This window comes from Medicago truncatula, chromosome 4 (assembly GCF_003473485.1).
Source record: "Medicago truncatula cultivar Jemalong A17 chromosome 4, MtrunA17r5.0-ANR, whole genome shotgun sequence".
Lineage (NCBI taxonomy): Eukaryota > Viridiplantae > Streptophyta > Magnoliopsida > Fabales > Fabaceae > Medicago > Medicago truncatula.
In genome coordinates this window covers 58,962,121-58,976,235 of record NC_053045.1, presented here as the reverse complement: position 1 = coordinate 58,976,235, position 14,115 = coordinate 58,962,121, and the positions used below count along the sequence as shown (strand labels likewise).

Here is a 14,115-nt window from a genome sequence, read left to right as displayed (position 1 = left end):
CTTGGCGCAACGGTAAAGTTGTTGTCACATGATTGAAAGGTCACGGGTTCAAGTCCTAGAAACTGAATTTGCTACTATATTCTGGGTGAACTTGATTATTTTTCAGATTGCGATAATTTTTCTTAATCTGCTTAGTTGAATTAGCTCCTAGCAGAATGTTTAATTTGATTGCAAGGAGAATAAATGTAAAATGCATTTTACAAAGGCGAGTAATGAAGTTATTTCTACAACTTCAATGATTACATTGCCATTATTTTTATATAAAATTTCTCTTATAAAGTTTTTTGAGTTGTTGCTCTTTCCTGATAGAGAATGATGAAGAATAATATGGAAGTCTCTAGAATACTATGGAATAATAAGGAAGCTACTAGACACTACTAAATAAGCACTAGGGAAGTCTTAACTTTTCTAGATCCTTCTAGGCTTATGTACCAGAGTATCCATATCTCTAGACTTTTCTTTGTTTCTAGATATTTCTAGTTGGTAATGGAGAGCCTTCCTAGAGTAGTATAAATAAGGTTCACCACCTAGTGTTTTGGATCATCAAGCATTGAATCATTCAAGTAATATAACTTTTCCTCGAGAATATTAGAGTGTTTCTCTATTTTCTCTACCTTTCCTTTTGTCCCTGAGCCATTTCCAAACAAAATTATTCCAATTTAGTAGTATGTTTGGCATTTTGCTTCTTTTGAATATCTGACCTAGAAACGAAGTCATTTGTGGTTACTGTTTTGCCTCCCAGGTGCATGTCATTCTTGCAGAGAGTGATCTGACAGTGAAGATGAAATTGCATTCTTTAAAAATTAAGGATGAACTTCAGGGTCGTCTATCTGTATCTCCACAATATCTAGCTGTTTCAGTCTTGAAGAATGAAACTTTATGTTCTTCCTCCGACTCCCATGGGAAGGACAATTCATTTGGGATTCCCGATGATGATGATAGCTTTATGGATGCATTATCAGACTTCATTTCTCAAACAGATGGAGGACATTCTTTACATAATATGGAGTTGGATCAGCAAGGATTGATGGGGATTGCTTCTGATTTTGAGTCTCTTGAAAGTCTAATTCATGAAAAAGAAATTGAAACTGGAAATAGTACTCCTCATGAGGAATATTATGAGGCAGAGGGAAGTGATACTTCAAATTTTGTATCTATGTCTTTCTCAACAAGGAGCCCTGGCTCACCTGATTATGATGGTATCGATACACAGGTACTTTAACGAGGATTGTTAACATTGAATCTGATTTTCAGGTCTTCTCTTCTATGTAATGAGATACAATGCTGTATTTCCATTTCTGTTTGTTCATCTTCAGATGTGTGTTCGTATGTCCAAGCTGGAATTTTTTTGCAACCGACCCACAATTGTTGCATTGATAAGTTTTGGCTTGGATATAAGCTCAGGAAATAAAGTGACAAGTGATGCAGACACTTTGAAAACTTCTCCAGAGAGACCTTTAGTAAAGGAAAGGACTGATGAAAAGGGTCGTGTTAGAGGATTATTAGGATTTGGTAAAGAACGTGTAGTATTTCATTTGAACATGAATATGGACAGTGTAACTATTTTTCTTAACAAGGAGGATGGTTCTCAACTTGCCAAGTTAGTACAAGAAAGTTTCCTGATGGATCTTAAGGTAATGACTTACTTTCTAATAGTTGGTCTTATCGCCTTCCTCTCTCCTTCGGCTTTCTATTCGTAACCTGTTTCATATCTTTTTTTAAATTATTCTTTTCCAGTACTTGTTGCTCTGGAAGCATAGTTTTTTTTTCCTTCCATTTGTTGTCATATCTGCAAAATCTAAAATTGTTTATTTCTCTTATGAAGGTTCACCCAAGTTCTCTTTCTATTGATGGAACATTAGGCAATTTTAGACTATGTGATACGTCTCTCGGGTCAGATCAATGTTGGGATTGGCTTTGTGACATACGAAATCCAGGTGTTGAATCCCTTATAAAGGCGAGTTTTCTTTTCCATGTGTCTGTAAAATTCCACTGTTCTACATAAGCTTAACTGTTTTAAATAGCTGTTTGATTTTGACATCAGTCATACATTTCAATTGACAATATAGTACATTACATGCAGATTAAAATAGCTTTTGAAAAGTTTAAATTCGATACAATCTGCAAACTATTTTGACAGAAAATAAAACTTGCTAGTTAAGATAGAGAATAGTTCTCAATATTTTTTATATGAAATACAGGCTAGAATTGAATTATATGGGCTAATGACTGATATCTAACACTCTGATTTTCGTAATGTAAATATTGCTATGATCATGGGATTTCTTTTGTACAGATTAATGAATATTATAGAATTTGTATGTTAGTTGTGTGAATTTTGTGTAAATACTGAGATCACAACACTTGTATTTACATTGGTTTGACAGTAAATGCATTAACTGCTTAATAAGTAGGCAATAGGGTAGGAAGTTGTATATTGTGGGAGTAATAACAATCAATCTAGAATGTTGTACAATTAAAGGAATATCTTAAGAATCTTAATTTTAACAAATACAACAGGCTGAGAGTTAATCTTATAAAGCTATTCAGCAACAAGTCATTATTCTCAACTTGGGACCATAGCTAACGATCAGTGGCCCTGCTAACAGTACTAAAACCCTAGCTGTTAAGTCCAAAAAATTCTAGCTGCTCCGTTGGCTGTCCAGAAGTAGCGGCTGATGCAGTTTGGAAGTCTGTCTTTTTCTCTCACATGTCGCCAAACGTCCCTGTGCAGCTTGAAAGTCCACCTGTAAGGGGACTCACACTCTTCCCTCTTGAGCACCAACGACATCACCACCCTTTTAGTTAGGTTAACCAGAGTTCTCTATCCTCGTTCTAACCCGTTTTTTTTTCAGTGAGCCTCCCTGTATCTAGTGCTTTGCAGCTGTTCACATGTATTTTTTGAATTATTTGCATCTATTTTGGTTTTTTATCTTGTGTCCGCCTCTGTTATATTATCTATCTGTTGGCCAAGATCAAAATCATCATAGAACAAGACCAACAAATCTGGTGAGAGCCTTGTGTCCATTTTTTTCAGGATATACCTCTATAACTTCCGTGAAACTCAGAGGAGAATAATTTAAATTGGTCTGTTGCTGCTGCATATGGTCTCGCTAACACACCCTCTAAAATTCAGAAGGATTTACATGATCATTGCGAGCCGTTTAAGTTACAGATTTTGAATAAAAGGCGAAGAAACAAGAACATGATAAGGAACAGATAATAACATGATAATAGCTTAACACAATAGACTTAAAACTAATCCCTATTTTTGGGCTATAAGTTGTCCGTAGCCTGAAAGAACCAACTTAAGCGTGTGAATGGTCTCATAGTTTTCTGTGACTGGTGTCGACAGCTCAACCTTGACTGTGGTCGGACATCGGACTATGAATCAAACAATTTAAGCAGGTGTTGACAATCATCCTTGACATAAGTTGGACGAAGGAGCTACCGAGACTATTAACAATGTGCTGCTAATAGCAATGATTAAGAATCTGCCTATAAGACCAAATTGTGACAAGGCAGAAAACACACTACAATAGAATAAGAGTAACTTGGATAAATGACCAACGAACAACTTGGAACTAGCAGTGAGGCAAACAGATAGTCATCGTCTTGAGACGAGACATAAATATCCATAAAGATGCACAAATCAAACCTGAAAGAAATTTGCAGTAGGAAGCCAGATACTTAATATTGGACGCAATAGGATTGCATATACCAGATACACACACAAGCAGAAAGTTGACAAAAATTGTTGGACAAACACCGAAGAGACCCATGCAGCCATTGTCAACTAATTGACTGAAATAAATTTATTGGTTAGACCAGGAGAAACATAAGCATTGGTGAGAGATGAGGAGATATCATTGATTGCTGGGATAGGTAATCTGTTTACAGTTTGTATTCTCAAATTTCAGCAATAATTTGCAACACTTTTAAGGGCAACAACATTGTTGGTTATACGACTAGATGCCCGAGTTAAAATACCAAAGAGAACTACGTGAAAAACCCTATTTGCTTTTTTGAATGGCAAACGTTAGTGGTTAGTTGTTAGATTAATTCAGCAAACGTTAGTGGTTAGTTGTTAGATTAATTCATTTTTCTCTTTTGCCTGGGTTTGATCCCAGGGCCTTCAACTCCCTATCCATTAGCACAAACCAGTTGAGCTACCACCCCACCCCCAAAAAAAAAGCCTTATCCGACTGAAAGACCAAAATCAGAAAATGCTGAAAAAAAATCATTTGTTGAACTATTTTAGGTGTCAACAGTGGCATAGAATTAGGAAAATTCTGATCCACAGAAACAACAGAAGTATAAAACCCAGCAGAGGCAGTGGAAACTGTTGCATTTCTCCTTGGTGGCCATTCTTTAATAATGTGGCCTTTGCTGCAGAAGTTGCAAAACTTTTTAGGACAATGGGAAGCAAAATGTCCAAGAGCTTTGCACCAGAAACATTGGACAATACAAATGTCACTACCTCGAGGTCTTCCCTGTACGCATATGCCACAGGAAGAGATGCAAATTTCTTTTGTTCCATGGCTCTTTTGCGGTTGAGTTAGACCCAAATTCTGGTATTAGAGCTGGACTTTGCAGGCAATGTGGGATTAGAGTTCAGCTCACACTAACCGTGAGGATGGGTATTGAAATTATTTGGACACCTCGTCCTATGTGTTAGCTTTTGTGAGTGAGACTCAAACACATTTAACAACAATAAGTTTTAATTTGAAATTATTTTATGATAATTTTTCAAGTTAAAGTAATGCTTAGTCATTCTTATTATCATTTATATGCTTTAAAGGGAAATTTTACTGATTTGTTTTTGTGTACAACGGTTGCAATGAAATTTGAACCTTCAACCTCATGCAATTCCCTCACCACTAGCTCATTACTCCGGGTGTCTTCATTCAAGTTATTTATATTTGAATTTTTTTTTCCAGTTCAAATTTAATTCTTATAGCGCCGAAGATGATGATTATGAAGGATATGACTACAGCTTGGAAGGTCAACTTTCTGCTGTTCGCATTGTTTTCCTTTATAGATTTGTGCAAGAGGTACGTTTAGAAAATTTAATAAACTTGGTCTCAAATTAAAATTTATGCTTTTCTCCTGCTTTGAGAATTTTAAATCTGTGTGGTCTATGGGTTCATCCACGTTGATATATTTCCTTGTCTAACAAAAAGAAATTACAAAAGTCGATTATGCTTTACTTCTGTAGATAACGGTGTACTTTATGGAACTGGCATCCCCTCATACCGAAGAAGCAATCAAACTTGTTGATAAAGTTGGAGGATTTGAATGGTTGATTCAGAAATACGAAATAGATGGAGCTACTGCATTGAAGCTGGATCTTGCACTTGATACACCAATTATCGTTGTTCCAAAGAACTCAATGAGCAAAGAGTGAGTGAATCTAAAAATCTGTTTATGGAATGTAATAGCAATCTTTTCTTTTCTAAAGTGGTTGGATATTTTGTATGATGGACTAGGCAATTAGTGTAAAACTCCACTTATAGTTGAGCAGAAACTGCCTTATGCAAATATTGACAAAATTGACTGTCGCATCAAATTACATCAAGTGTGATATGGTAAGCTTAAGCATTTGTGTCATATATGCCTTAGTGTGACAAATCTGCAAGTTTCAGGCCGACAATGCACATTTAAAAATTCATTATTTTTCTTTCTTTCCTTTGGTTGTTCGTCATTTTGACGATGGGTTACAGATGAAAATTTGATAGGACTGTTGATAGGGGCAGTTTCTTTAATTTAGGATAAAGGAAGGCATAAGACTTAACATATCAATATTAAGATTCAACAGATCAGTTTAAGGTTTTAATGGAAACATTAGGTTAAATTATTGGCATATCTGTAAATACAGATCAATTGGTGGATGTTACTTTTTTTTGTTTGTTAATTTTAGATGGGTTTATAATGACGTCTTCCTGTAATCGCATATTGGAAAGGGAAACAGTTGTACTAGAAGCATATAGAGGCAGAAAGAATTGAATTCAAGGCTAATTATTTTTACAGCATATCTTTTGTTCAGTTTCCACTCTTTCCTTTAAGGAACTGGCTCCATCAAAATTAGTAACTTTTTGTCTTAGACACCCTGTCATACAAGTGTCCTTTATGTTTGAGGGACGGACAATGCGTATGTTTACTGTATATTGTGCTAAAATTCAAGGTAAGTTATGGCCAGGGTTGAAGATCTATCCACTTAGTCATAGAGACTTTGATATTATGCCATCAATTCTTGTAGTAGTCTAAGCTATAAGGTGAAAGATCATGAATGGTTTTTGTATCTTAGAACCTGAAATGTAATTGCTTTACTCACTTCCAGTTTTATACAACTTGATCTGGGAAAGCTTCAGATTAAAAATGAATTCAGTTGGCATGGATCTCGAGAAGAAGATCCTTCAGCTGTGCATATTGATGTTCTTCATGCTCAGGTACAGATTTCTCGTCATATGACCTATTGCGATTAAAATGATTGACATATTCCTGACTCCATATGAATTACAGATTCTGGGAATTAACATGTCTGTTGGAATTGATGGTTGTCTTGGAAAACCAATGATACGTGAAGGTCAAGGACTTGATATATTTGTTCGTCGAAGTTTGAGGGATGTTTTCCGTAAAGTTCCGACATTTTCACTCGATGTGAAGGTAACTTCAAATCCCAATTTCTAGTAGTTGTATTTTATTTCCTTCAAAATGTGTAAAACTACATTTCTTCCAGATGTTTATATGAATTGATAAGTGTGGTGAAATGTCAGAATTTTCAACGCTTTTCCAACCAAAATGAAAAAAGTACAAGAAATATATCTTTTTAAGGAAGTTTCAAGATAAGATTTATTAATATTTTCTGGTAAAGCTGCCTAAACTATGATTTAGATATATCAGAAGTTGCGTGTTTTGAGAAAGGAGAGGAAGTTATTGTATTAGAAAATTTTAAAGCTGAGGGTATGTGTGAGGCTATTGTACTTGTAACATAGAATGCTGACCCCCAATTATGAACAAACAAAAATAATCTATGATTAACAAAGAGTTGTGAAGATTATGCCAAAATCCTCATTTTCGTGGGTATATGCACTCTGTTGACCTATCTGCTGACCTAAGATGATATGATATATATATATATATATATATAAGTGAGAGCATTACTTATTGACCATTGGATTGAAATAAATGGTTGACATTAAAATTTACACATTAAACTGCACATGCCCTTTTCTCCTTTCCACGCGCTTCCTTCTTCTCAACCTAGTCTCTTTCTTTGTTCTCTCTATCAAACTTCCTTATTCTTTTTCTCTGCACATTCTTCCTACAAACTGGTCTAATCAACAGAAGATTAATTAATTTCTTGCAAAACCATTTTAATGGCTTTGGTTATCTCAATCTATATGTCTATTTATTAAAAAACCTTTTTCCTCCAAATCGGCCTAAAGCTAACACAAATTTGAAAGCCATGAATTTTTTATCTCAAACCCTTCGATTAAACCAATGGAAGGAGCACACACCATAAACATTTGAATAAGCTTTTTCCTATGATTTTTTATTTATTATAAATGGGTACAATGATCAATCCATTGAATTTCAATTCCATACTGAGAAGCAATCAATACGTAAAAGAAAACGAAATTGTTTTGCCAATCTAACGAATTCAGTTGCTGAAAACCCAACATCTTCCTGTGACTCGAGTATAAATCTGCAGGTGGATGTCTGTTTAATATTTTATAAACTCAGTGAAAGCAAGTTTTAATTTTCCTTTGACCTAAAAAACCCAAAAAATGGGTCTTTGATTACGATGATGGTGATAGTGAAGTTTTTGTTTAGACCAACTGGTGAAATTAATACCATAAGAAGAAGAAGAAGAAACATAGAAAGAGTAGAAATTACTTGGGAGAGAAAGAGAACGCGACAAAGTGGAGAAGATGAAAGGTGGAGGATGTAGTGTATGACCCTTTTTAAAGAGCAGTTAAATCTGAAGCGTTGATTCCCTCCTATCTCTATATATATATATATGAAGCACGGACACGACACGTACACCAATAATAATTTGAAAAAATGATATAATTCAGTGTAATCGTAGGTGTTAGTCTGTTAAATTAAAGTTAAGAATCTTTAGATATTCGTTTAATTATTCTACTTCCTAGATTGATTGCGATTACTCCCAAGAGTATTCAACTTCCTAGGCTAGTGCTTACTAATTAAGCATTCAATGTATTTTTTGTAAAGCCATTATAGATACAAGGTGAGTGATCTCATTATAGACACACACAGAGTTTAGACAGACTTCACATATTTAACAGTGTTGTACACTGTCATGTGTCTGACACCGAGACACACACATATATGAGTTAGGATCCGTTGACATCAGGTGTAAGTGAATTGATTTACACCAAATCTGAACCGTTAAAACTCTATAATCCAAAGACTCATTATCCCAACAAAATGAAAATATTGAAGGATCGCATCTGATTTCTTTTTCTCGCTTCACATTTACATATCCCTATATACGTGAACATAACCGCTACACCGCCATCATCTTCTGCAAGGGCCAGATCAACTCATTGTTTCTTGGTATCCTTTTTTTCTGCCTTAGAAACATTATTAGGTGTAAGATCCCAATGTTTATAACAGCTCTTGTTATTTTCACGTGAAAAAAAATGGTCGAAGAAACCTATTTGAAATTAGTTGAAATCAAGATCCCTAACTGACAATTGGGATTATTTAGTGGCAAAGTCCCTCTGAATGAGTTATGGTAAAGGTTCTCAATGTCTAGCCATTAAGATTAAGATCCCCAACAAATTACGATGTATTACAAGTCACAACATTACAATTGACTCTCACAAAATTGCAGCATGATTATTTAATTAACTCTTGAAAAATTGGAGTTGTGATTGTTATAGGTCACAACAATCTGAACCATGAGTTGTGTAAAACAGAAGGAAAATTGAAAGAGAAGACTAGTGAGTATTGGAGAAGGAACCGGAGAGAAACAAAACAAAGAAAAGGGTCTTTTTTCTCAGGTGGAGCAAGTGTGATCCTTCAATATTTTCATTTTGTTGGGATAATACGAGCCTTTGGATTAAAGAGTTTTGATGGTTCAGATTTGGTGTAAGTCAATTCATTTGCACCTGTTGTCAATGGATCCTGACTCTACACACACACATATATATAGATCCACACTACCAGCAATATCAATGATGTCATTGAGATTGCTCGTCTTACACTTTTTAGCTTCTAGAATTTTTGAAAGCAAGTTTGTATGGACAAATATTTTCCTTCAATAACTTGTGCTTTATGCTTCTGCAAAGGCACCGAAGAATATGATCTGCATCACACTCATATTACATTTTCCCTTCCTTGTATCTGGCCTATCAGAAGTTATTTAGGCGAAGATTTTGGATAGTGTATTTCTGTGTGTTGTTTAGTTTGCAGTGCTTTTTGTGTGTTTCATTATGCAAATCCTCTAGAGTAACCTAATTTTGTTATATCCGTTTTAAAGCTGAGGGTATATCATGTATTTATCCGCAAATATGTCTTCTCCTTCTCTAAATCGCAAAATGCTTTCATATCATAAGTACCTATGATTGCATGATTTAATTATTGTATTTCACTAAAAAAATCCAAATTTTGTTATATCCGTTTTAAAGCTTAGGGTATATCATGAATTTATCCGAAAATATGAAGTCTTCTCAATATCCAAATCGCACAATGCTTTCATATCATAAGTACCTGCGATTGCATACTTTAATTCTTGTATTTCACTAAAAAAATCCATATTCTTCAGTTAATTTTATGATCGCTTGAGCAGGTGGATCTATTGCACGGGGTAATGTCTGATAAAGAATATAAGGTGATTTTGGATTGTACAACCATGAATTTATCAGAAGAACCAAGGCTTCCTGCTAGCTTTCGTGGTGGAAAATCTGGTTCAAAGGATACTATTAAACTTCTGGTTGATAAGGTTAACCTGAACAGTCAAAATCTATTGTCACAGACAGTTACAATTATAACTGTTGTGGGGAACCATGCCTTGCTGGAGCTTTGTAATGGTACTGATGGGGAGTCGCCATTAGCTCATATTGCGGTGAGTATGTATATTTATATGATTTACTTGTCTATATATGCAAATGAAGTTGTTTCCATGACAGTTTCTTAGTGATTTGATTTTAACTAAATGAGTGAGCTTTTTTGTCAGCTTGATATGTCTGAATTTTATGTGCTAACCTTTCATTCTCATTTCTTTAATTGGATTATTTATGCAGCTGGAAGGTCTCTGGGTTTCATATCGTATGACATCTTCATCAGAGACAGACTTGTTTGTGACAATTCCAAAATTTTCTATACTAGATTTTCGCCCTGATACGAAACCTGAAATGCGCCTGATGCTTGGATCATCTACTGATGCTTTCAAACAAGCTTTTACTGTAAAGGTTCCCTTTTTGTTTAACCCAGGCAGCTTTCGGAGGACAACCAGTGAAGCTGGAATAGATAATATGCCCATTTCAACAATGTTCTTGATGGACTACAGGTGGCGTATGTCATCCCAATCATTTGTAATTCGTGTGCAGCAACCTCGAGTCCTTGTTGTGCCCGATTTTCTTCTTGCAGTGGCAGAGTTTTTTGTGCCTGCTCTGGGAGCACTCACTGGAAGAGAGGAAACAACAGATCCAAAGAATGATCCGATTAGCAGAAACAGTAGCATAGTGCTGATGGAAGCAGTTTACAGGCAGGAAGAGGATGTGGTGCACCTCTCTCCATCTAAACAATTAGTTGCAGATTGGGTAGGAATTGATGAATATACATACGATGGCTGTGGAAAGGTTATTTGTTTATCTGTTGAAACAGATACAAAAGAAGTCCGCAGTACAAGGTTTAGACCAATTATAGTCATTGGACGCGGCAAAAGATTGCGATTTGTTAATGTAAAAATTGAGGTAATACGCTTCCCGTTAATCAGGAAGTTATTTCTTCTGATTTCATGTTTATACTTGGGGGCTAAATTAACTCTTTAAAGTGCTTTCAGGAATCGAAATATTCCACAATGTGATTAATACTAATGATACTTTGCAAAATGTATATCTTCAATATCATGTGTGCTAAGTTTTCACAAATATCTTGTTTGCTCAAATTTTGAAACACTTTTTATTGAATATGATCAGTAGTTTAAGTAGAACCTTGAAGGGGAAATGGTTTGTTGTAGTATTTAATATTTGATGTTCTTCAATGTTTTCAATGGAGAGCAACACTTCGTGTTTTTAAGACATTTAATATGTTGGTAGGGTAGGTTGTTGTGAGCGTTTCTCTTCAAGCTCTGTGTTATATTTGTTGGTTCCTGCTGTTTAATTTTTCACCATGTTAAGGGGAATGTCTTGTGTCATCTTTAACTCTGCTGATATCTTTCTTTCTTAAGATTTCTTCGTTGGTCAAATAGGGCCAGAGAAATAGGCCATAAATACTGAATATTAGGGAATGAGAATTTCTAAAAAGCATTTATTGCCCTATTAGATATAGGAGTTGCTGCATATTAGAAACTGACATTTGTCATTTATCTATCAGAATGGTTCTCTGCTAAGGAAGTATACGTACCTGAGTAATGATAGCAGCTACTCAATCTCTATTGAAGATGGTGTTGACATTGTGGTTCCAGGCGATTTGTCTTCTGGTGATGAGAAAAACCTTGACACCATGAATCAAACGTCAGGGTCTTCCTTAAATTCTCAAAGTGAATCAAACGAAACTCAAAGTTTTACGTTTGAAACCCAGGTAATATACTTTACGTTTCCAAAAATAATATGCACAAAGCTTCAAATGGCACAATCACATATGCCCAAAGACCTTACATCTTAATTGGATCCAGTGTTGTCGATCCCACCATACCATTACTTTGCAGGGCCATCATATCGAAATTTGGCTGAAAATCCTGGCATATCGGCCAAAATGGGTATGGCGGAGAGCCCAAAAACCGCCACTTATATCCGCCATGGTTGATATTTGACTACACTGATTGGATTTCTTTGCATGTTTGTGATTTGTTGATCAAGATTTGTGCATTGGATCTTTGCTGTTTCTGGTTATCAAAACCATTTTCAAGCGATATCTAGTCATTTCATACTTTGTTAGGGTTTCATGTCGATGTTTCTTCAAATTCCATTTCATAGACCCTGAGTTGCCATGCTTCCACATGACTTTTTTTTCTTCTTTCTGAATCACATAATAGCTTTTTTAATTCCCTCTGCTGAAAATAGTTTTTACACAACAAGACAAGTGTCATGATAAGCCGTTAATTTATGATGAATTATAATTTTTTATTGTGATCTGAAATTTGGGCATGTTTAATTATCAATTATCTATAATTTGATCATTTAAGTTTACTTGTTTTGAGCTATATTATCTCTCAACTGGATTATGACTAGATATCTCTTCTGGATTAGGAACTATTGTGCTTTAGGATTGTATTGCTTCTCCTAGTAATGTTTTTGCTATCTGAGGCTCTATTCGAGACATAATATGTCTAAGCTATTAGTCTGTGTCATACTGAATCAACAATGATCCTTGATTAATTTTCTTTAACAATCAAAGTCAAAGATAAGAACCTCCAAAAATGCTGTATTTATTTATTTATTGTAGGTAGTTTGCATTTCATTTTTGCTGTGTTTTCCCTTTTCAATTGAACACATCGAAAATAACTTTACTTATTTGTCTAGCTTTAAATCATGTCAACAACTACCCACCACTTGAAGATTTAACATCTTTCATTTTCCATTATCCTTGATTAGTTTCACAAACAATCAGAGTCAAAGATAGGAAGTTCCAAAAATGGTTTATTGTAGATAGTTTGCATTGCATTTTTGCTGTGTTTTCCCTTTTCGATAGAACACATCGAAAATAACTTTACTTATTTGTCTAGCTTTAATTCATGTGCACAACTACCCTTCCCTTGAAGATTTGACATCTTTCATTTTCCATTTTGCTTTTTAGATTTTGGTGTTCTTTTGTCTAATGGCTGCTTTGCTTTTCTGTTAGGTTGTTTCTTCTGACTTCACCTTCTACGATGGTACTAAGTCGTTTCTCGATGATTCATCTTACAGTGAGAAGCTTATTCGTGCAAAGTTGGACCTTAGCTTCATGTGAGACATCTTTGCTGACATTTTATTTTCCTGGGAAAATTATTGTTTAGGAATTCTTGACAAAAATATATTCAGTTCACGAACAATTAACAAAGTGATTAACCATGCCATTATACTTTTAGTCCATTAACCACTCATTAGACACTGTCTTATTTAGTTAATTGTTCCTCAATTGGAACTATTATTGCCAAGAATTCCCATATTTAATTCTCCTAATTTTCTTTCTATCAAAACCTTCAATATCAGCTCAATTGAGCTAAGCAGTGTTCAATTTCACTTCTTTTCGTTAATACATTCTTTAAAAATTGAATGAGTTTCTCAGCAAGCATTTGATCTGCAACTTTCCTGTTTATTTGAGTAGGTATGCCTCAAAGGAAAAAGACACTTGGATTAGAGCCCTGGCGAAGGATTTTACTGTTGAAGCTGGTTCTGGTCTTGTCATTCTAGATCCAGTGGATATTTCTGGGGGATATACATCTGTGAAAGATAAAACAAATATATCTTTGCTTTCAACGGACATCTGTATTCATCTTTCACTTAGTGCTATTTCTCTTATACTAAATCTTCAAAGTCAGGCATCTGCTGCTTTAAATCTTGGAAATGCAACTCCCCTAGTTCCATGTACCAACTTTGATCGAGTTTGGGTGTCTGAAAAAGGTTTCTTCTTAATTAAATGCAATAACCTGATCACAATATTTTCTTATTTTTGTGTATTCAGTTTATCAGCTTGAACATTATGTTCTATGCTATATATATAATTGAGAAAATAGGCTTTTACAATGAACTATTTGGTCTTCTCTCTTTCAGAGACAGGTCCCAACAATAATATTACCTTTTGGAGGCCTCAAGCTCCTGCCAATTATGTTATATTAGGAGATTGTGTGACATCGAGGTATACTTTTTTTTCATTGCGTTCAAATCTTTGACTTTTTTTTTTTTTTTGTACCCATAAAAATCTAAGTGTAGAACTTTGTTA

At 34.9% G+C, this 14,115-nt stretch overlaps 1 protein-coding gene across 1 annotated transcript in view; it reads left to right on the top strand.

Moving 5' to 3' along the window:
- LOC25494140 (uncharacterized) overlaps positions 1 to 14,115 on the top strand; it is a 50,315-nt gene that overhangs the window by 20,414 nt on the left and 15,786 nt on the right. Inside the window, exons 26-38 of the mRNA XM_024782589.2 lie at positions 743 to 1,213; positions 1,317 to 1,634; positions 1,826 to 1,957; positions 4,941 to 5,054; positions 5,219 to 5,403; positions 6,341 to 6,449; positions 6,523 to 6,666; positions 9,821 to 10,096; positions 10,275 to 10,946; positions 11,569 to 11,775; positions 13,036 to 13,139; positions 13,501 to 13,796; positions 13,947 to 14,031. Of these exons, the coding sequence (XP_024638357.1) occupies positions 743 to 1,213; positions 1,317 to 1,634; positions 1,826 to 1,957; positions 4,941 to 5,054; positions 5,219 to 5,403; positions 6,341 to 6,449; positions 6,523 to 6,666; positions 9,821 to 10,096; positions 10,275 to 10,946; positions 11,569 to 11,775; positions 13,036 to 13,139; positions 13,501 to 13,796; positions 13,947 to 14,031 (3,113 nt within the window). The remainder of the gene's footprint in view (positions 1 to 742; positions 1,214 to 1,316; positions 1,635 to 1,825; positions 1,958 to 4,940; positions 5,055 to 5,218; positions 5,404 to 6,340; positions 6,450 to 6,522; positions 6,667 to 9,820; positions 10,097 to 10,274; positions 10,947 to 11,568; positions 11,776 to 13,035; positions 13,140 to 13,500; positions 13,797 to 13,946; positions 14,032 to 14,115) is intronic.